This window comes from Pogona vitticeps, chromosome 1 (assembly GCF_051106095.1).
Source record: "Pogona vitticeps strain Pit_001003342236 chromosome 1, PviZW2.1, whole genome shotgun sequence".
Taxonomy (NCBI): domain Eukaryota; kingdom Metazoa; phylum Chordata; class Lepidosauria; order Squamata; family Agamidae; genus Pogona; species Pogona vitticeps.
In genome coordinates this window covers 278,985,491-279,007,076 of record NC_135783.1, presented here as the reverse complement: position 1 = coordinate 279,007,076, position 21,586 = coordinate 278,985,491, and the positions used below count along the sequence as shown (strand labels likewise).

Below are 21,586 nucleotides of genomic sequence, written 5' to 3'. Positions count from 1 at the left end.
AAATAAGATAATGTAACCAGTTGTAAAGCTTGGTGATATAATAAAATGTTTAGGGCTATAGTCCCATCATTCACTCAATCTGACTGAATTTCTTTCTCTCTAATTATAACATTGATTCATCTTTCAGTGTTCTGACTGCACAGAAATAACATTTTCCAGTGAAACACACACTGTTACACTGTTATCTTTGCCATATCTAGATAATATAAAGACCAGATATTATTTTAATTCCCAAGATTCTATTTAAGTTTTCCACTCAGAAAAAGAGTCACCAGAGCTCACAGAGCAAGCCTGTCCTCTGAAGATGCTGGCCACAGAGGCTGGTGAAACGTTAGGAAGAACAACCTTCAGAACATGGCCAAAGAGCCCGAAAAACCCACAACAACCAATCCTGTACATGTTTATTCAGAAATTAGGCCCATGATTTTCAGTGAAGTTATTCTTCTCAGGTAAAGTCTGTATAGGATTCCAGCTTGAAGTAGTTCCAATGCGATCTGGAAAGTCTCTTGTTCAAAGTTCACTTTAGAATTAGGTGATCTTGGGCAAATCTCTTGATGTGATGCAACTCACCTTCTGCTCACCTGGAGCAAAATAGACCTATTTATTTATTTATTTATTTATTTATTTATTTATTTATTTATTTATTTATTTATTTATTTATTTATTTATTTATTTAAGACACTTAAATCCAATGACCCCTGAAAACAAAATTAAATTCCAAGAAAATGAAATGCCCCCCAAAAAGTAACATTTAATGATTTAGTTGCAAGTGAATTTTAAGACGCAAAAAGAAATATAAAAAGGGCATAAAAACAAATGCAGGAACTAAAAATTTCAAGACAAAAATCTGAAACTAAATTAAAATTGGAGGAAAATATATATTCATGCACACTGTAAAAAGGCTGCAGCCATCTTCACAGGTTTGGCTTGCTCCAGTGCCCCCTACCGCCCCCTTCTGCTCCAGCGCCCCCACGCCGCCCCTTTTCATTCTACCGCCCCCCTGAAAAATGAAATCGCCCCCTGGGGGGCATTATCGCCCACGTTAAGAACCACTGTTGTAGAACACAGGGAAAACATTCTATCATTAATCCATTGAACTTGCAATGTACAGCTGTTATAGACTAAAACTGTATGACAGGAATTGAGACACATACTCTGGATTGTATTAGTCAGACTCTGACCATTTTGGCAGAAAGTTCTCACAATGTCAGCTGAACTTGTCTGAGATCAAGCAGTTATGGTTTCCAGGCTCAGCTAGTATGAGATTGATGCATATTCAAAAGCCCTGTTTGTGTTGCTTGGCTGTTGATTAAAGGCCAGACCGCAAGTTGCTTTGTTGAGTATCCATGCTCTGATTCTTGAGAATCTTAAAGATGTTCTCCAAACAGACAACACTTTAGGGATGTTCAGGAAGTATCTGCTGGGAGTGGGGGAGGCTTTGTTGCAGACATAAGCTGAGGTGAAGGGGGAGATTTTTGGACCATATGTGAAATAAATTAGCGATATTTCAAATGAAACAGGCTGTTCTGAAGCAGTGGACCCAGTTACAAGATGATTCTTAGTTTCTACTTGTGTACATTTTTGAAAGTCCCAAAGGCAAGCTCCCAGTGAAAGGAAAATAGTTCAAGGGGGGGGGGGGCAAGGAGAGGAAGCAGTGAGGCCGTGGTTTGGTGACTTTTTATACCTTGATTGCATATGCTCTTTCAACGACCATTACATTCAGAGTTGTGTACTTTTAGCACTTCTTTTTTCAATGTACTTTTATAACCAACATTTCTAATTTCTCGCTATGGGACAGCTTTATTTGTACTTTCCCTTTCCCTTGCAAACATATTGCTTTTATGCACTGAATCATGCCTCCCTTGGTGTGATGCCAAAGCAGTATGTCCAAGTTTTCCTCAACTGCATGGAAGACAGGTTAATAATTTCCAAATCAATAGAAGAGAATGAGACACTCTGTTCATAACCTTGTGCTCTTCTCATAATGCTAACAGAGGGGCAGAAGATACTTAATTTTTCACATATCTACTAATTTTACTGTGTTTGTTTAAGATATTTACAAACTGCTTTTCTGTCCACTAGGACCTCAAGGCTGAATATACATACAATCAAAACACAACAGAATAAAAACTGAAACAAAACATTTTTTAAAAATCAGGCAGAAAGATAACGTTAAAACCCATAAAAGGTCTGTAAATGTCTGCTCCTCCTAACAGCTCACTCCCTCTGCATCTCAGTGCCAAAACCGTAAGTAAACCCAGATGAATGAAAAACAGCACGAGAACTGGACCAGAAGTGAAAAGAAGAGTGGGATGTAAATGGTTTTGGAAGGATTAAGTACTGTAAACTCCAGTGCTCCCACAGATTACATCCCACTCTTCATCCATAGGCAGCTCCTGGACCAAGTGGGCAGGATACCTCATCCTGAAATTTTAGGGTGTGTGTTGAGACAGCCTCATTTTAATTCCTGTCACAAGATGCCTATGCCTTTATCCTGGCAGACACAGGTTTGGAAACCTAGTTCAACACAAAATGGCTTCTAGCCATTCAGCTCTGTTCTCCTATCCCACTGCCTTGCCTTGAAATGCAAAGTTTCTTTCTGGCTTGGGACACACCCCTTTTATTTTATTGTTGTTGAAAGGAAAGAAGACTGTAACAACAACAGGATGTATTTCCACCTTCTCCATCTTGCTATTTTACTTTTGCTGAATTTAGCCACATTTGGCCTCTTCTGAGCACAGGAAGGCCACTGACCACATCTTCCGGCAGTTTGATTGGACTCCATCTGTAGCCATTGTACCACATTAAAGAAGGGAAGGACATTTCTTCATTCGTTGATGAAGAATGAAGTCCGTTGGACTTTGGAATGTTAAATATGGCCTACATGGAAAGTTTGGAAACCTACCATAACCATGTGCCTCTCATATACAGGGGTTGGTGGGAGGTAAAAATATCAACCCTTCACATTCTAACTGCCTCTCCAAGAACCTTTTCCTAAGAAAGATTCCTAAGAACCTTTTGCAGAAAGGCATATTTTAATAGGGATAAAAGGAGCACTGTTTTACACATACAGGTTCAAAAGTGTCCCCCATTTGTCTCCTTCTGACTCTTAGGTAAAAATATCCCATGCATCTATCTCCTACCTGTCATTGGCTAGAACAAATCATATTACAGTAGTGTTAACCATGCTGGTTTTTAAATAAATCAGCGCCCTTCTGGCACTGCAGTTGGTGGTGTTATGAATACAATGTATACAATGTATGTTAGCAATCAGTGATCAAATTATGGCAGAATTAAAGGACTCACTTTTTATACTGATATCCTTAGCAACTTAAAAGGACTAAAGTGGGTGATCTGGTTACAACTGGGTGCAACCAACAGTAGGAGGTGATGTTTTAATCAAAGGTCTCTGTCATGATTTAAGTACTGCTAAGGTTCTACTGGCAGCAGCAACTTTTGTATGATGTTCCCTGATTGGCAAACACTCCTTTATGGCACACTAACCATGTTGTAACAGCGGAGGCCAGTCAAGTTATTTTGGCATGGCACCTGAAATGGAAAATGCCATAAGGACGCAGCCCTGGGAGTAAAAATACCGTAACAAATTAAATAACTAGCAATGTGCTGCCTTGTCATGAACCTCTTCAGCGGGCTCCCTTTGCTCATTGGTAACAAAGGCCTGGGTTGTCATGGCTTTTCCTGGTTGAACTGGCAGCTCTGGGCATATCTGGTCCTCAGGTCCCCAACGACCAGGTCAGAGAGACTGGTGAAAGACCAAGCAATTCGGACATGCCCGTTCTTCAGTAGAAAACTGCGGTTGCCGTGTCGATTAAAGCCCACAGAGGGGCGCTGCAACTTCGTGTGATTCGCCACCGGCGCACTGCCTACTCTGATCTTTGATCCGGATTAGCCACCCCAGTTTCACCATCAGCACCGAGCTGATATCCCCGTTCTGCGCGGGTTCCACCAAGTTTTCTCTCATGAGCCAGCGGGTGCTCATGACCAGCCGCCCTCGCTTGGGCGCGAAGAAGCGCGCCTCGTGTCTTTCTCTTCCAGGCAGGACGCGTCAGAGGAGGCTTCCAGTGCGCTGCGCGGGCCCTTTCGATGCTCTTCCTTTCCTCCCCTCCATGGGGGGGGGGAGACGGGGCAACAAACCCCCCCTCTCTTAACTGAAGTCGGCTCGCAGAGCCCAGAACCTCCCTTCCACCTCTTTTTTCCTGCTCCCCGCCAAGCCGTCCTAACCAGAACTGAGAGACGCCAAGGGCGCATTGCTCCGCGGGAGATTTACTCCCAATGCTCTCCGGACCCCAGGTTTGAACACTTCGCCGCCTTCTTTCCTCAGCCGTGGCGGGCCACTTTATCCGCCGGCCGCCGGCCTATGCCCGACCGCTCGCCCGCTCCTCGACGAAGCCAAAGCGCCCAGAGCCCGGGGTCGCTCCAACCGCCCCCCCCCAAGCGCCAAACTCTCCTGTCCCGACTTAAAAGTGGCTCTTCCATCCCCAAGCGCGCGGGGCCGCTGCCTTCCCATTGGCCGCCGCGGAAGCACGTGGCGCGCCCAGAGGGTTGGGCTGGTTGGCTCGCTGGTTGCTAAGGTAACCGGGAAGAGTGAGGAGGCTTCTCCAAGAGGCCGCCCCAGCCCTAGGAAGAGAGCGAGAGCGAGAGAGAGAGCGGAGACACACACCCCGGGAAAAGCTGGGCTTTGAAGGGCAGGGTCTCTCTCTCTCTCTCTCCCCTCGACCCCGGGGGTTATGGAGGCGCCTGGGGTGCTGAAGGCGCAGCGGCAGCAGCAGCAGCAGCAACACCAGGAGCAGGACCAAGAAAGCGCGGCGGAGCTGGATGCCCCTCTGGAGAGGCGCGCCCTCGGAGGGACAGGTACAAAAAAAAGAAAAAGGCGGCTGCTCATCCTCACGCCTCGCAGTTGGCGCTCTCGCCGGCTTTTGTGGAAGAATGCGAAAGTTTTTTTCCTCCCCGATCTCCTTCTTCGCGTAAAAGAGCTGCCAGCAGGAAGGACGGGGCCCCGGCCCCTGGCGCTGCGGGTCTAAGTGGAAGAGTTGCGGAGGGGACCCTTCCTCCCCGGCCGCTCCCCCTCCACACACACCTGCCCGCAGTTCCAGAGAAAAGACCGGCTCTCGGGAAGACTCCGGGGGGGGGGCGAGGAACGTCGCCCTCCTCCGGCCGCAAGGCAGAACCGGCCGGCCCGCCTACCTGCCCACCTGCCCAGAGACCCCTTTTTGCAGGAGCCCGCGGGACAGTCCCGACGGGCCGGGAGGGGCCGGGCTGCCCCCCCTCCCCAAGAGGACGTTCCCGAGGAGACGCGGGGGTGGGTGGGAGAGAGAGAGAGAGAGAGAAAGGCGGGAAGGGGGCAGCCGGGGGGGGGGAGGCGCAACGCTCCCGGCTGCCGGCATCGCCTCTGCGGTCCCTGCGTGCAAAAGGGCGGCCACTGCCGCCACCCTTGGGAGCAGCGACCTGCCTGCCTGCGCCCCCGCGGGGGGTTCCCGAGAAGGCCACTGGCCCGCTAGCCGCGCTCTCCTCCGCGGCAGCCCCATAGCTGGTGCCGCCGCTCAGCCCAGCCGCCGAGGCACCGCGGTTGCCTCTTCCCCATCCCTGCCTGCCACGGATCCGGTGGCGCCTCTTTTGCCTCTCTTTGGCTGTGCGTTACACCCTCCTGTCAAAGGCGAGGAGAGGAAGAGCAGGTCCGCTTTCCCCTTCCTCCCTTGGCAGAAGAAGGTAACGAAGGGTTCACGGACAGGCCGGCTCTGGGATGGTTCTGAGCCTTTAAATTCTGCTGGTGGATTGATTATACACAGGTCTCTTTCTCTGTCTTCTTTTCCTTCTCCTTTGCCAGTCACATTTGTAGCTCCTAAGTGCTGTATACTTGCTTTCCTTTTCCAGCTTCTGTGATTAGTTGTTCATTTGCAAAGGGAACAGGCACCATCAAGCAGGCTCTGGAAAAGGAAGATACTATTTGCTTCTTGAAAGGGGCAGTGGTGGGCCAAGATTCCCTGGATTTGTGTCACAAAGTATTGTTTTACAAGCAAGGTTGATGCTGGACTGAAGGTAGATTGTGGACCTTAGGTGGTTACCAGGATTCTTGCAAAGTATATTGTGTTAGGTGAACTTGATTTGTTCCATAAAGTGCTTATTAATTATGCTGCTAAATGCTTAAGCAAAAGTGCATAGACAGTATCATTTCACATTGGACAGTTATATCTTAACTGTGAGATTTCCTAAGTACATTCTTGTTTTATTCATGAAAAGCACATTAAAACAGGAACAGTGTCCAAAACAGTGTGAAAACAATTTTACATATTTATATAAAAATGTGCTTATTGATCTCTCCACATCCCTAGCTTGTTGCCTTTTATGATACTGTGGCCTTTTGAAAGGACATGATTTATGATGGGACGACTTAGTAATAAATTTTGTTAAGCGGCACCTGTTGGTAGATATTTGAACATTAGATTTGTTGTCATTGTTTAGTCATTAAGTCGTGTCCGACTCTTCATGACCCCATGGCCCAGAGCACGCTAGGCCCTCCTGTCTTCCACTGCCTCCTGGAGTTGAGTCAAATTAATGTTGGTGGCTTTGATGACACTGTCCATCCATCTCGTCCTCTGTCATCCCCTTCTCCTCTTGCCTTCACACTTTTCCAACGTCAGGGTCTTTTCCAGGGAGTCTTCTCTTCTCATCAGATGGCCAAAGTATTGGAACCTCAGCTTCAGGGTCTGTTCTTCCAGTTGATTTTGAAATCAGGGTTGATTTCCTTCAGAAACAATTCAAAAGCATCAATTCTTTGGTGGTCAGCCTTCTTTATGGTCCAGTTCTCACTTCCATACATCGCTGCTGGAAAAACCATTAGATTTACAGACAGATATCTCTTGAAAGATTATCCTGTGTTGAAATGGACTAGCTTATTGGAGACTGCTTTGGTCACCTTGATGGATGACCTATGATGGGAACTGGATATGGGGGAGTGTCCCCTGTTGGTTCTGTTGGACGTCTCAGTGACTTTTGATACCATTGCTCATGATATCCTTCTGGGCTGTCTCTTTGAGATGGGACTCGGAGGCACTGGAGGAGAGAATTCAGAAGGTGGTGCTGGAAGATGCCTGTTCAGTATCTTGGTCTGTCGGGTCTCTCAGGGTTCTGTTTTGTTTCCTATGTTATGTAACATTTGCAGTACATGAAACCACTGGGAAAGGTTGTCCTGAGTTTTGGGGTATGGTGTCACCAGTATACAGATGACACCCCTCTCTACTTCTCCTTGCCATCTAGCTTTAAATATTCTCATAGAATCGTAGAAAAGTGAAGTTGGAAGGGACATCAAGTCCAATCCTCTGCTCAGTGCAGGAATACAATCAAAGCATATCTGCCAGGTGATTATCTAAGTTTTTCTTGAATGCCTCCAGTGCTGGAGCACTCGCCAGCTCCTGAGGTTACCGGTTCGACTGTCATACTGCTCTAACAGTTAAGAGGTTTTTCCTGATATTCCACTGAAATCTGGTGTCCTATAACTTGAGCCCATTGTTGCATGTCCTGCACTTTGGGATGATCGATAACAGATCTTGCCCCTCCTCTGTATGCTTTTTTGGGGTGTAAGTCACCTTTGTATACTCATTGTTTTAGCTTTAAAGACTGTCTTTAAATTATTAAGCCACCTTGGGTCCTTTTTAAGTAAAAAGACAGGGTAAAAATATCTTTCTTTCTTTCTTTCTTTCTTTCTTTCTTTCTTTCTTTCTTTCTTTCTTTCTTTCTTAAATAAATAAATAAATAAATAAATAAATAAATAAATTTTATACTTTTTTGGGGGAAAACTTCAGGAGGAGACTGTATAATTTGACTGTTAGGATTTTAAGCCCAACTCCAAAAAGTGGGCCCTGGCCTGTGATACCTTGTGTGCATGAAAAGCAATGCTCTGCACAGATGGAGCAGGCTGTTTCTGCCTGTTGTGGCTGGCCCTGCTGTTAAACAAAATGAGACAGCTGAGTTTGGGTATCGGGTTCATGAAGAGCAGTGTTGATTATTTATTTTATTATTGTTGTATTCTTTTTTAGCCACCAGAGAAGGGAAAGATGGTTGTGAGATGTTCACTTTCAGGTGCCACAATAACTTGGCAGGCCTTTGTTAATATGCACCTTTGACTTAAAGAGTTACAAGGCACCTTCTCTCTTTGGCAGTAAAATGGCTAAAGCCAGTTTTGATGCAAACGTAGCTGTTGGGGCCTCCATCAGCTGTTGACATTTTAGGGCACAGCATCTGCTTCCCTGCATGGATTGGTATAGTATCAGCCAAAAATAAACTTGGAAGTAATCCAAGGAAAAATGCAGGTACCTTTTCTCCTTCAGTGGTTTGTTTCACCTATGTAGCTTTTGTGTAAAAGGACAGAGCATGAGCATGGTATAAATTGCCTGTTATGATTGGGAATGTCCACAGCCACATGTTTGTGTGTAGTCTCCAAAATAAAGTTGTGCAGGTGTGTTCTATGTTTGGGATTTCATTGGAACGGGCAAGTTTCACACAAACCAGTCTTTGTTAATATACAATCATGCACAGGATTTTGTCTTCTAACTTCAAAGCTTTCTTTTTTAACTGCCAGAGAAGGAAATATGGGAGGTTTTCATAAGAGGGATAGCTCCTCTAATGTGCTGGTTGAACTGATCTAGACAAAACGGTTTACTTGAACAGAGAGAGAGATGTATATTAAAATTTCTGTTCATCCATCAAGGTCTCTGGTGGATCTTGGGCCAATCCTTGCTTCTCAGTGTAACCTACCCACACAGGATTTGTTATGTCCTAAGGGAACAGCATAACCATGAATTCTGTGAGACATCATAAATGTGATGATGACATTCCAGTTTGAGTGTCAGAGGTTGTGGGTGGTAATATAACTATCTTGTTCTATTAAGGGGCAGTGTGGCCTTGAATTACTGTTCTGTGATGGAGGCTGAAGGATACTTTGTCTTGAAAAAAGCATGTTTTGTGACATATTTTTTCGCTAGTGTTCCTGATCACAATTCTTGTCAGTGACAAATTATCCTTTAATTTACAGCAGAAGGGAAAAAATGTAGAAAGGAAAAGAAGTGAAGCATTTCTTGGTAGGATAAAACAAAGTTTTATTTATAAATGCTTGAAGTTTTTGCTTTCCTCATCTAGCAGTAGGTATTGCTCTCTTTCTGAAAGTAAATATTGTTTAAGCTTTTCAACTGTGTACATTTCCTTTTTGCACCTAGTTCTACCTGCATGGCCCTAGAAGGCCTGGCTGTGAACTCCTGTTTCCACTCATGCGTGCCCTGAGATTAATCAGGGAGGGGGAGGTTATTTTCAGAAAACTGGAAATATACAAAGGGACTTTGGGGGAGAGAGAGAGAGAGATTGCACTTTTTCTGCTTCAGAGGATTGTTCACGCTGTCCTTATTTGCACTGGTTATGTCATGCTATCACAGCTTGGCATAACATGATGTGACTGATGCAGTCTCATGTGCCACATCATGGTGAAATCACTGAAGGGCAACCCCCCCCCCCATTGCGGCAGTTTATAGGACATTTGCAATAAAGTGGCTTAAGACTGTAATAATGCTGTTGAGGTAAGGCAGTATGTTGCCATTTTGCTACATAGATTTCTCCCAGAGGCTAGGAATGTTATTGTGGGAAACACGACAGTAGTGTTTTTTGAAGCAGGCACATAGAGTGGAAGTAAAATACGCATATAGACAAATATTTGAGCATCTGTATGCACACATGTGGAGAAAATTGGGTCTGTTAAGTTTCACAGAAGTGTGCACACAGATGTTTAAGAAAGTACATACACATTTTACTTGTACATGTTATGTATTTACAGCAGAAAGCACAGGAGTAACAGAAATGTTATATATCACATAATATGTACTGCTGTTATGAGTCGCTAAGTAGTCCTGGTTCTATTTCTTGTGGAATTCCCTTGTACAGTATCTGGAAAGGGCTTTGCGCTGCTAATCAGTGTTTTTGTTAATATGAGGCAAAGCACTAGATTCCCACCCAATTGTTTAATAGAATTCCCTATTATTTCACTCCCCAAGCCTAAAAGAGCAAAAAGAAAGGTACAGTAGATGAGGAGGGAGATTGGCAAAACACTTGTCTTGCATGAGAAATGCTTTCCCTTCATACAAAACCACCATTGGATGCAATAGTGCTTTCTGAACTATTGATTATAGTGTAGAATAGGGGGCTTAGTAGGTTTAATTGAGTCATGAGACTGACAAAATTGTTCCTTTCTGCACAGCTTTTAAAGGCACAGGAAATCAGCTCTCCTTTGTTATGTTACCCAGTTCACAGAACAAATATGAGTATGCTGAATGCATGTAGAGTGAGGGGCAGCCATGTCATGACAGCAAGACTTGTGCTGTACGTATTCAGTGAGTCATAAGAACATATGCTTTGAGTGTACAAATAATAGGCAAGTATACACTCTGCAGGAAAAGATTTTTTTGAGTATCCAAAGGTCATATGAATGAGCTTATTTGTGCACATATAGAATCAGAGCATCTGATCAACAGGAGTTGCTTTGGGCTGGGCTAAGACTTGCAGTCCACAATCTCTTTCCCACTGAGTGCATTCAGTTTGCTTAAATTGGTTGCATATTCTAGATATTTTAATTTCTGGCTAGAAATGGAAGGTCACTAGAATATATCTGATTACATCAGAAGTAGATGTAACATTCAGAGGAGGGCTTCTGCCAAAATGATAGTTCTGTATTGAGCTGTTCCTGTAATATTTAGGCTTGATATCTGTCACTGCCATTAGTGAGACTGGAAAAACAAACTAAATGTGTCTCACTGGTACAGGTTTGGAGAGGGCATAATGTTCAGATGCCAAAGCTGTCAGAAGCATAAAATGTCTAGCTCAACCCATGTATGATTAGATTCATTAAGAGTGAATGGACCATAGAGAATGAAGCTGTTCTTTCAGAACTGAGAGCAAAGATGGACAATTGTGTGACTTCTGTGCACATCCTGAGTGGCAGACTGCTTTTCTGTACCATTTTACAAAAATAAGTGTACAGTACTACACTTCTGTGCTTGGTTGAAAATTTAAGAGTAAGCATCAGAAATGGCAAATTACTTAATCTTGGTGAGATTATATTATGCAGGTGGTTCCATGGACAGCATGTCATTCGATCATTGGATAATTATCTTTATTCTGCCAAACTGGAGTTGTAATTGTGAAGTGGAATGGGATGCTGCTGTGCCAATGCTCATGTTTCTTCTTGCCTGTATTTGATTTTTATATAATCCCTGTGGCAAGAACTTTCACATGTGTCTGAAGAACTGAATCAAGGTGCAGTCACGTAAATATTACAACTTAGTCTGGATGCCAGGTTTTGGCAATGGCCAGGAGTGCATTTGTACAGTTAAAAACTAGCACGCCAGTGTGAGGCAAAGAGTCACCTCAACCAGGATCAGGAGAGTCTACTGTCGGACTCTCAAACAAAGACAGAAGAGCAAGAGACGGGAGTTATAGAAAGGGAATTAAGTAAATTAGAAATAAAGGAAGAGACTTAGGGGGCGGAAATCAGGCGGGAAAAGAGGAAGATAAAAAGGGGGAAGAAGGAGGGGGAGAGGTAGAAGCATGTTGGAGAAGAGAAGAGAAAGTAGAGAGGAAAAAGAAAAGCTTGTAGAGTTGATCCAAGAAGACTCTTGGACAGGAGAGTGGGTGGAATTCAGAGTGCCCCGTGAGTACGTTGAAAAGGAATGGAGACAACAGATGTATAGAAAGCCACCTTACTGGGAGGGAAACAGAGGAGAGAAAGCAAAAGAAAGAGTACAAAGCATGGGTAAAAAGGGAAGAACAGAGAAGAGAAAGGCAGAGATGTATAGTGAGTCCAGAGACATCCCATGGGCTCAGCCCCTTCAGACCCCGACGGAGAACAGTTCATGGCTTGATAAAGGGGGAACGCCAAGAAGGTTTGACGTTCAATCCACAAAATTGAAGTGGGCAGAGAACATGTCAGAGTTGATGAGTGCCAAACCCAAGTGGTTTCACGGTGTTACTAGTTATTCCCCATTGTCATACCATGAAGAGATACCCAATTTTAATAATGTTAAGACTTATGATGTATTGTTGAATTTGGATGATGAGAAACAAGACTCAAAAATTGATGAAGATACGTTAAATAATAAACCAGTTTTATTAGAAGAATTGAGTGTGACGACTGCTTCTTTGGATAAAGTTAAGAAAAAAGAGGTAGATGACAGCTGGCAAGATCACAGCCAGCTGTGACTGTTCCTGGAAACGTCTGATTTGGCAATGGTGACACATGGCTTAGTTACATGATAGAGCAACTGCAGTGAGATTGTTCTCACCTGTCATAGTTCCACCAATGGAACAGCCTCCTTGGGTCCTGAATGTAATGATTAAGATTTGAGGGCATAACCAGTCTGTGTTTCATCATTCTTGTATTTCTTTGGAAAAGCTATGTTTGCTTGCTGAATGTCCTCATATTCATGGGTTGATGGTATGGGCCTAAATTCCATGATACTGTAGTTGAAATAGCATAGTTCCTGTTGTATCAATGGAACTTTAATTAGTATCAACTTGCAAGTTATTTGTTGATTCAGAGGGTCTACTTAGTTGGGATTTAGCCCATGAACTCCTGGTCCTCTATTCTATCTTCTTTCTTACCTTCACCTAAGGATACAAAAGTTTTAGAATAACCTCTGGGATCTGTGTTCCAAATACCAGCAAAATCACATTGGCTCCTTTCCTTCCTGTTTGTAGTCCAAAAATAGTTGAGTTCATTGGCAAGCAAAGTATTTTCACTCTCATTATGATGATTGTTCCTATCTGAAATTGTAGTAGTCATGTTTCCTACCCTGCAAAGGGCCACCTCTATTTAGTGCTGTCAGAGGTAAGTTGTCTAGTTCAAGGGTGAAGAAATCCAAGCTTGAATTAATGGTATTTTAGGAGGGGAATCATGGGCCTTGGAATTGCCCATTGACTCTTAGCACCTGGAGAGCAGACTAGTCACTTGTTCCCATACTTCCCCATCATAGTGAGAAGTATTGAAGTTCTATTTGTTGTTGTTGTTGTCAAGTCAGAACCAACTTATGAGCGGCCCTAATAGGGTTTTCGAGATAAGTGAGATATTTAAGGAGTAGTTTTACCATTTCCATTTCTCCAGTCAATTTCCATGGCCAAGTGGGAATTCTAATCCAGAGTCCTAGTCTGTCACTCTGTACACTACACCACACCGGGAACCCAGTTCCACTATAAATTATAGCAATTATTTCACAATTCGTATAAATCAGCACATATAGAGTTTTGTAAATCTTTATCCTCTTTTGTCTTATTTTTTGGTGATATATAAATGACCACCCACACATAACAGTCTGTTGTTCCTAAAAATTGCCATATTTGATGTTGCTGTTCTTTCTCTCCTTCTTCAGTACTGAATATCTAGATCAATCAACCTCTAGTCTTTCAGGTGTTTTTGAGCTTTGTTTTTGAGAACACCATCACCACCAAAGGCCAAAGGTTGAAAAGGGTCAAACCAACTGGCTACTTCCATGTAAGCACTAGTTAGTGCTCTGAATGGTTCCAGCATGCTCAAAGGTTCTTTAGCTTTGGCCACCTCCAACAACATCTGGGCACCCAAGGCTGGGAAAGGCTTCTCTAGGACCTTTCCCCATGACATATTATTTAATAGTTCTAATTGAATTAGTATCAGCAGTGGCAGCATTGTGATAAGCTGTTTTAAATATTCTACAGTCAGATACATTGATAATAATACCTTTTAAAACTGCTGGTAAAAACAACAAACTGCTACATAATTGTACAGAGTTGGTGTTTTTGAGATGTTTTGTGAATATTATGTGTGCAAAGTGTATAAGTTCACATGTTGTAGTTACTAGTAGGCATAAAGGCCCTTTGATTTCACAGACAGATAAAATATGTTTTTCTTCTCTTTTTAGGCCTTTGTTTGTGTGGAAGAAGAAGATGATGATGATGACGCCATTGCATGGATGATTTTATGTAATGTACACTTCCTAGATTTGCAGAAAGCAATTATCATCGTGAAGTGCTTACAATGATTTATGGGAGGAAGGTGGCCTAGAAGAGGGATGCCGATAAGATCAGCACAGTGGACTGAATGCACATTTACACCTTTATTGACATATAAATTACTCATGCCGAGCATGCAATGAAGAGGATGCTGGTGGAGGAATGAGGAGGATGGTGGAGCAGTGATGTGGCACAGACTACTAAATATGGATTCAGCTCTGCCATCCCCCTGTAGGGCACATCAGTGGAATTCTACATCTGAGCTAAAATAGGGAATAAAGGTAATTTGCAATGTTTGTCTGCTGAGATAATTAGCAGTTATGCTGCACCAGAGTTCTGAAAGGATTATAAAAAACAAATAAAAGATTTGAAGGCTGTATATATATCTATATATTTTTTAAATTTCACAATTGATATTTTCGTATTCATACTGTGGATTTTGAGAGAAAAAGCTTCAGGAGACGTGAGGAATATTGTTTCAAGGGAAATGGAATCTGGACCAGAGTCTAGTCAGCATCAGAAAAGAAGGCCTGTGACACATGGACTGGAAGATCAAAAAAGAGTAAGTGACAAGACTTCACTAGTGGCATTTTATGCTTAAATTGCTGAGCATGATTTAGGGAGTTCAGATGCCACTTATAATTTTTGTATCTATTGCCGATTTTCAGTATTGTAACTGATAGTAACTGAGTGTCCTCGGACTGAACACTGATCTTGTTTAATTGGCTGGATGCATTGTGGCGAGCGAGGAGCAAAGAACTGGAAGGCTTCTCAGATTTTTGAGAGAATAAGAGAAAGAAAAGAAGATGTAGGAAAATTATTTTTAATAATAAAAGTCTGTTGCCACCTGTGAGGAAGATGAAGTTATATTCACTTATTATTTGCTTTCCTGTTTTGTTTTGTTTTTTTGAGGGGGGTAATTTATGAACAGCTGAATAGTTTAAGTTCTTGATTTCATAACTATGCAGTATAATCCTGTGCAGGTTTACCCATAAGTAAGTCACACTATATTTAGTGGCATTACAAGATATCAAGGCATAAGATTTTAAGGCTTGAATGAAATGTTTCATTTCTTTGGATTTGCTAAATTGTCTTGAAAATGACTATGTACCTTTCATTCTTTTAAAAAGCTAACAAGGAAAGGATTATTTAATGTTGTTGACAATCAGGAATTCAGTGGAAGACACCTGATGTCTTCAATGGTATTTAATGTATACCTTGATTTGTACATGGAATTGAGTTGGAACGGAGCTTAATTTCTAATAAGGTTTTATCATCCTTTAGTAATAATGAAAAGTAGTAATTGGAGCAATTGAAGATTTAAAAAATTTTTATGGTGTGACTCATGCAAATTGTTAAATGTGATGTGTTGTTGGTATGGAAGTTTGGGAATTATTTTGTGCCCCAACTACAGTAGACTTGTTGAATCAGTATTTGAATGGTGGATCAGCAGTTAGGTAACTTAATTCAGTGGCTAAAATCCTATTGCTTAATGCAGTAAGACACAACCAGAGTAGGCCAGTCAAATCAAAGAAACCTGTGGAGGAGTTGACTCCCCAAATCCCGGCTACTTCAATTATCCTACTTTATTAAGGACTTATTGCACTAAACAACAGGATTTTAGCCAGTAGGTATACTCTAGAAGGGAATAGCAGTAGGATTCTGGCCAGTATAACATATTCAGGTTCTTTTTGAGAGTTCTGTTTAAATGAGGCCGAAACATGCAAATTTTAAAATGTTTATACAGTTGAGTTGCAAAATGATAATTGACCTTTATGTATTTTTCAGTAATGCCAGTTGATATGAGAGATAATGAAGTGAGAAGGAGTCTGTGTTTGATTTTCTTTTGTTCATTTCTTTAAAGAATAAAATCCACCCCCCTCTGATAATAAAAGCTTATGTAGTGTTTTGAAACAAAGTTAAAATGCAGGTCTTTTCTTAGGGAATCCTTAAAGATTACCTCTGTGTTTTGTTTTGGTTTCTTTTCTGTTGTGCCATGTTAATGATATTGGCTGAAGCTGACAAGCAAGTCTTCCCTTCTTACTTTCACAGCCTCATTCTGAGGTGGAAATAATAATCAATAGACACTGAAAGAAAATCCCTCTTATCCACTTAATTTATAAGAGGGTTTTAATATATTTTAAGCTTCATGTATACGAGGTTTTTAGGCTTTGTGAGAGAAATATTTGGTGTCCTTGACAGCAGAATTGACACCAAGATTTTGTTGAACCAGTTTACCAATATTAATATGTAGTTTTGACTGAAAGGCTGATAAGTGCAGAAGCCTCCCATCTCCCATCTGCTCTTGGCTCTGGGTATTTAGTGCACATGTAAAATGGGGCCTCTGAAACTATAATATAACCCCAAGTGAGGCTCAGTGGCAGCTGGGATAACATCAATTGGTCATGCTTAGCTGACATTCATTTTAACTTGAACTCTAGCCGTCATGGAGATTATTAAATTTATAATGATATATGTAGGATCCATTTTAATGACTCTTCACGCTTGGGTGATCTCTCTCTTACTTATGTTTGCAAAACAACACTTTAATAGAGTATTATGTTCCCTTTCCAATGTAATTTTTTTCTGAGGGAAAAGGATGTGGTTTAGAAACTTAGGTGAAAGAGATTTTAAGCTTATGGAGAGAAATAATAATTTGGACTTTTAAACTGTTTGCTGAGTGGGGGGCACCTTGCTGACTGTCTAGAAAATGTGAATTGGGAGCTGTTGTGTATCTGCCTGCCTGGCTGCGATCTCTCATTAATAATTAATTATTGGGACAGATTTGTTCACTTGCAAGAAATTGGACTCCTACATGAATAAATAAGAAAGAAATGACATTAAATTAGCAAGCTCCCTTGTTTTTTCCTTGTGATACGAGAAGACAGCAAAGATTTAGTACTTATCTGTGTGTCAATGGTGCAAGAGAAAACAATGTGCACATGTTCTTTGTGGTGCTTGCTGTTCATATAACCTGCATTACCTGTGTAAAATGGAAATTGCTGAGCATAGCTTCTTGAATACGTTTTTTTTTAGCACAGTCACTAATCTGCTTTTTCATAACCACTTTTTGTGGATGTTGAATTTAATTAGTGTTATTAGCCTGATGTCTGGTTTGATCTCATGTAGTGTTGTGGTTATAGATTGGCCATCAGAAAGCTGTAGAAAATTGGAGTCTGTTCCTGCCTCTCTCAAGTCATGGTGATGGCAGGGAAGCTTTACATTCATTGATTTATTAGTTCCTAGGCAGAATTAAAATGGGATTGACACTAATCGTGTCCAGAGCCGAACTGAATTTACTTGCACATTTTTAATGGATTTAGTGTGAATTACATAGCTAAATCCAGGGTGACTATTAACTTTAAAGTTCAGGAATGTGGTTTATGAATCATGTATATAGATCTGCCAAAATCAATAAAAATATTCATGTAGATTATGGAAGATTTTGGTATTCTAGTCTGGGCTCATTGTAGCAAGCATATTATGTAGGGAATTCTGATAGCTTTTAATAATTTTGGGAAGTTTTCCATCTTTGTAGATTAGCAGTTTTAAACAGGAACTCCTCCTTAATTAGTGAACTAAGAGTTGCCTCTTTTTGAGAAGAAAGTGTAATAAGTTCATCATGAACCATGCAAACATTGCTATAGGTTCACCTAGTTTTATTGTTTAGTTTGGCAAGAATCCATTTAACCTGTGTAGATACCATTTCCCCCCGAAAATAAGTCAGGGTCTTATATTAATTTTTGCTCCAAAAATGCATTAGAGCTTATTTTCAGAGGATTTTTTTTCATGTACAATAATCTACATTTATTCAAATACAATCATGTCATCTTCTTCTGGTTGCTGCACAATGGTGAAGAGTGGGGTTTTACTTAACTGGGGCTTATATGGGGGGTAGGGTTTATATTACCAGCATCTTGAAAAATCATACTAGGGCTTATTTTCGGGGAAGCAGGGTAGTAAAAGCAAACTTATTGTGCTACAACATAATATTATTAATTTTGTTTAGGCTGATATACTTGGTTACTAAATTTCTCATTCAGGTTTTCACAGACATTAATGGATTTCAAAATCATGATGGGATGCACACATTGTTCTATTTATGTGGGATTTTCTTTGTTTTTTAAATAAATGCTAATTAATGAATTTACTGTTTGAGGCAAACTGGTATTCTATGTTTAAGTACAGATTTTAAGGTCATTAAAAGATAATTTTAAGTATTTTCTTGGTGTGATAGATATGATGCATATGGACTTTCCACATACATTGAGTTTTATTTGCTGTGTGTTTCTCATGTATTTTCTTCATGGTTTCATAACATACGCTGGAGACTTGAGGTGCATTTCCACTACCTCACCAGCAACCAAATCCTTGTTTCATGATAGAAGTTGTCCTATAAGTACTGAAAAGCAAGTTCAGAACTTTAAGGCTGGCTTGAATGACTGTTGAAATAACATGAATAGTATGTCTGCTTTATAAGTAGCCTTGACTGGTACATGCCACATATATTTTGGGGCTCTTGAGACTTGATTCTACTTTGGTATATCCCTGTCTGTTTGGCAGTTCTTCCATAGTTTCAGCTCTGTACATGTTGCCCCAAAGTTAACAGCATCTTTATAAAAAGTGTTATTTAAATGTAGTATCTTTTCTGATGAGCTGTTTTGTCTCAAGAATAAATGGGTTTTGTAAGATAGTGGTCAGAAATACAGTGCATTAAAATAGATGAAAGACTGCACAGTTAATTTGTTATTGCTGCATATGGTGAAGTTTGACCTAAATTCATAGAGACCCGAGTCACCACTGTTAAATATAATGCCTGAATATGCTGTGTTTTTTTAATGGTCTTAGAAACTAAACTTGTCTCTACCATGGAAAGAATAAGCCAGTAATTATGAAGCATGCATGGTGTAGCCTTGCTGTGAATGGAAAAACTCTTGTTATGAGTCATTCTAAAACTGCACTATCACACTGTTGTACTGCCAGACTGATTTAAATGTGTTGAAATAATGGGTCTTGCTTAAGGCTTGTGTAAATCAACATGACATTGATGAAGCCACACAGATTTACTCCTGTTCCACATCTTGTCCTGTTCAATAAACTAAGTGTGTGTGCATGCGTATATATGTGTAAAAATGTGTTTCCTGACTGGGTTGAATCCAAATGGAATTGTGACAGTTTAATTCTGGCCTTTCATAGTAATTACCTGTATCATAGGAGGAGCTCAGTGTTTGTATTTGAGATCTCTCTCTTTCTCTCTTCCCTTCTCACTCTTTAGGTATTTCAAGACTCAGACAATAACATCTTGCTGTAAATTTAATAAGATACTTGTACATATTTCAAGGTTGTTTATATGTATAAAGGTGAAACCCTAGCAATCAAGTCTTTATGAGCAATTTACTTGTGCTTCTCATTCTAATAGGGAAACTGAGTCATTATCCCAAAATTATATCTTTTTCAAGTTCCAAAACCCAGAAAATAGTTTGTGGAAAACTGTTAGCATTTTATTACATTTTATGTAGTATAACCCTGCAGTAGAAATGTAAAAACAGTTTACTGTGTTACTGCCAGGGTGTTTGTATCTTGTGATTTCCTACTTCTTCTTTTTAAAATATTATACTTTTTGATTTGCCCAGTGGATGTTTTATTCTCCAGGCTCACTTACACTTGAATTATATGAAGTGGATGTCCAGTGAAGAATTATTGTATACCTAAGAAAGGTCATATGAAGAAAAAGATTCCCTATTCCTGACTAGGGTTGCCTGGTCAGCAGCATCCCATTCCATAAGACAAAAGCCTGAGAGCAGGAGGCAAGCCTTTGAAATATCAGGTGGTGGGTCCTGGTATCACAAGAGCAAGGTGGGTAGGGCTGAGAGGGGCCCCATGATTGTTTCTGGACCAACAGATTATGAAAATGGGCACTGGGCCAATCTAAACTGAGAAAATGGGGGGAAACCCAGCTAACTAGGTAATATGGCAAACCAGAACAAGGAGGAAGAACCTTTTTCCTAAGATGGGTAGGGAGATGAAGTGCTCCCAGGAGCTGTAACAGCTGCCACCATTCCTGCTAGAGTGCATTCAGACCCACCTGCAGCTTATATGGTACGTGACAAGTTTTTCCAAGCCATATGCTGTGTTGTGATTTATGTGAGGTTCACCGCCAGTCATAGAGAACTCCAGCTGCAGGTCTGCTGCTGAGCTTTCTGCAACAGGAAGGCTCAGAAATTGCAATGGTGGTGCTCCACTCTCTGCATTATGTGTCTAAGTTACTTATATCCACCAACTTTCTCTAGAATCCCCTCCCCCTGCAATGTACATACAAAGTCCTTCATGCTAATTGAGTGAGCTGTGGCATCAGCTGGGAATGCGTGTGGATGGGTGCCCATGTTTTAAAACCAACTCATATGCCAAAACCTAATTTTCTTCCTCAGTGTTGGCTGCCCTGAGATTTTTGTCCCAGCTTGGAGAACTTGAGAAAAATAGCAGTTCCCAGAAATTCCAGCTAGCACCTTCAGTCTTAATCCTGACATGACATTTTGACTGAGGATCACACACAGCTTTCCTGCCATGTCCAAAAGTGATTAGTAAGTTCAGGATGGAAAATGACTCCTGTAATTTGAAATAGCTGATTGGAAAGGGAAATTGTGGAGGTGTTACTTCTCATTTTGATCATCATGGTGAAGAATGGCTTCTATCATGGGGTAAGAGATGTTACTGAGAAAAAAATATGGCATGAAATATGTTCTCTGCATGTACAGTCCTATCTAAATGTTTCCAGTTTTCTTGACTTCAGATGTGTATATTACTGTACTTGAACTGATAAAATATGCCTGAAAATGAATTGTGTTTTTAAGTTTACTATAGTCTTGATAGACTTTGTAACTGTGGCCATGTTCCAATTGAACACTGGTACAGTAAAAAAACATTGGTGAAGTTTCATGGGATCCACTTGTAGATAGTAAGGTCAAGAAGAGGAGGAAGAGCAGCACTGGCCTGGTGCAGTGCGGAGTGCCGGCATCCGACAGTGACTCATGGGACCTGTGGAGTAATGGCTGGATGTGTGATTGGCACATTACCCTGCTATGCTGCAGCTAGTTGAGCTCAGAACCTTTTTGCGTAAGTAGGTCCCAGATGCTTCCAAGTACAACTGTAGAAAAACTACAGCCACTTATGAAACCAGAAGTTGAACAAGAATTATTGGATGTAGGCATCTTGGAGTTATTGTTGGATGTGTCATGTTAATGCTGGGATTGCAGGATTTTTGACTTCTGCAGTTCTTTTTTCTAGTAGTTCAGACTGTTTGTGGCAGAGAGATCCCAGACTGTCCTCTCTTCTGTTATATAGCAGGATTCTATTCTTCTGCTTCTGTTCAATGTGCTGAGGTGCCACTGCTCTTTAACACTGCGATTTTCACTACACAAAGCCCCAGTGTAAACAAAGTATGCCTTTTCTGGTATATGATCTGCCTGAGACTGATAGTGAGAAGGTAAAAGAATGCAGCAGGGACACAGAAAATTCTACACGAAATGTTCATTTTGTGTTCCTTTGACCA

The 21,586-nt window shown here is 41.3% G+C and overlaps 1 protein-coding gene across 1 annotated transcript in view; it reads left to right on the top strand.

The window, feature by feature from the left end:
- The first annotated feature begins 4,735 nt into the window (after positions 1–4,735).
- The window catches only part of NAV2 (neuron navigator 2), a 676,025-nt gene continuing 659,174 nt past the window's right edge, over positions 4,736–21,586 (top strand). The window contains exons 1-2 of the mRNA XM_072985896.2: positions 4,736–4,872; positions 13,947–14,599. Of these exons, the coding sequence (XP_072841997.2) occupies positions 14,525–14,599 (75 nt within the window). The 5' untranslated portion in view covers positions 4,736–4,872; positions 13,947–14,524. The remainder of the gene's footprint in view (positions 4,873–13,946; positions 14,600–21,586) is intronic.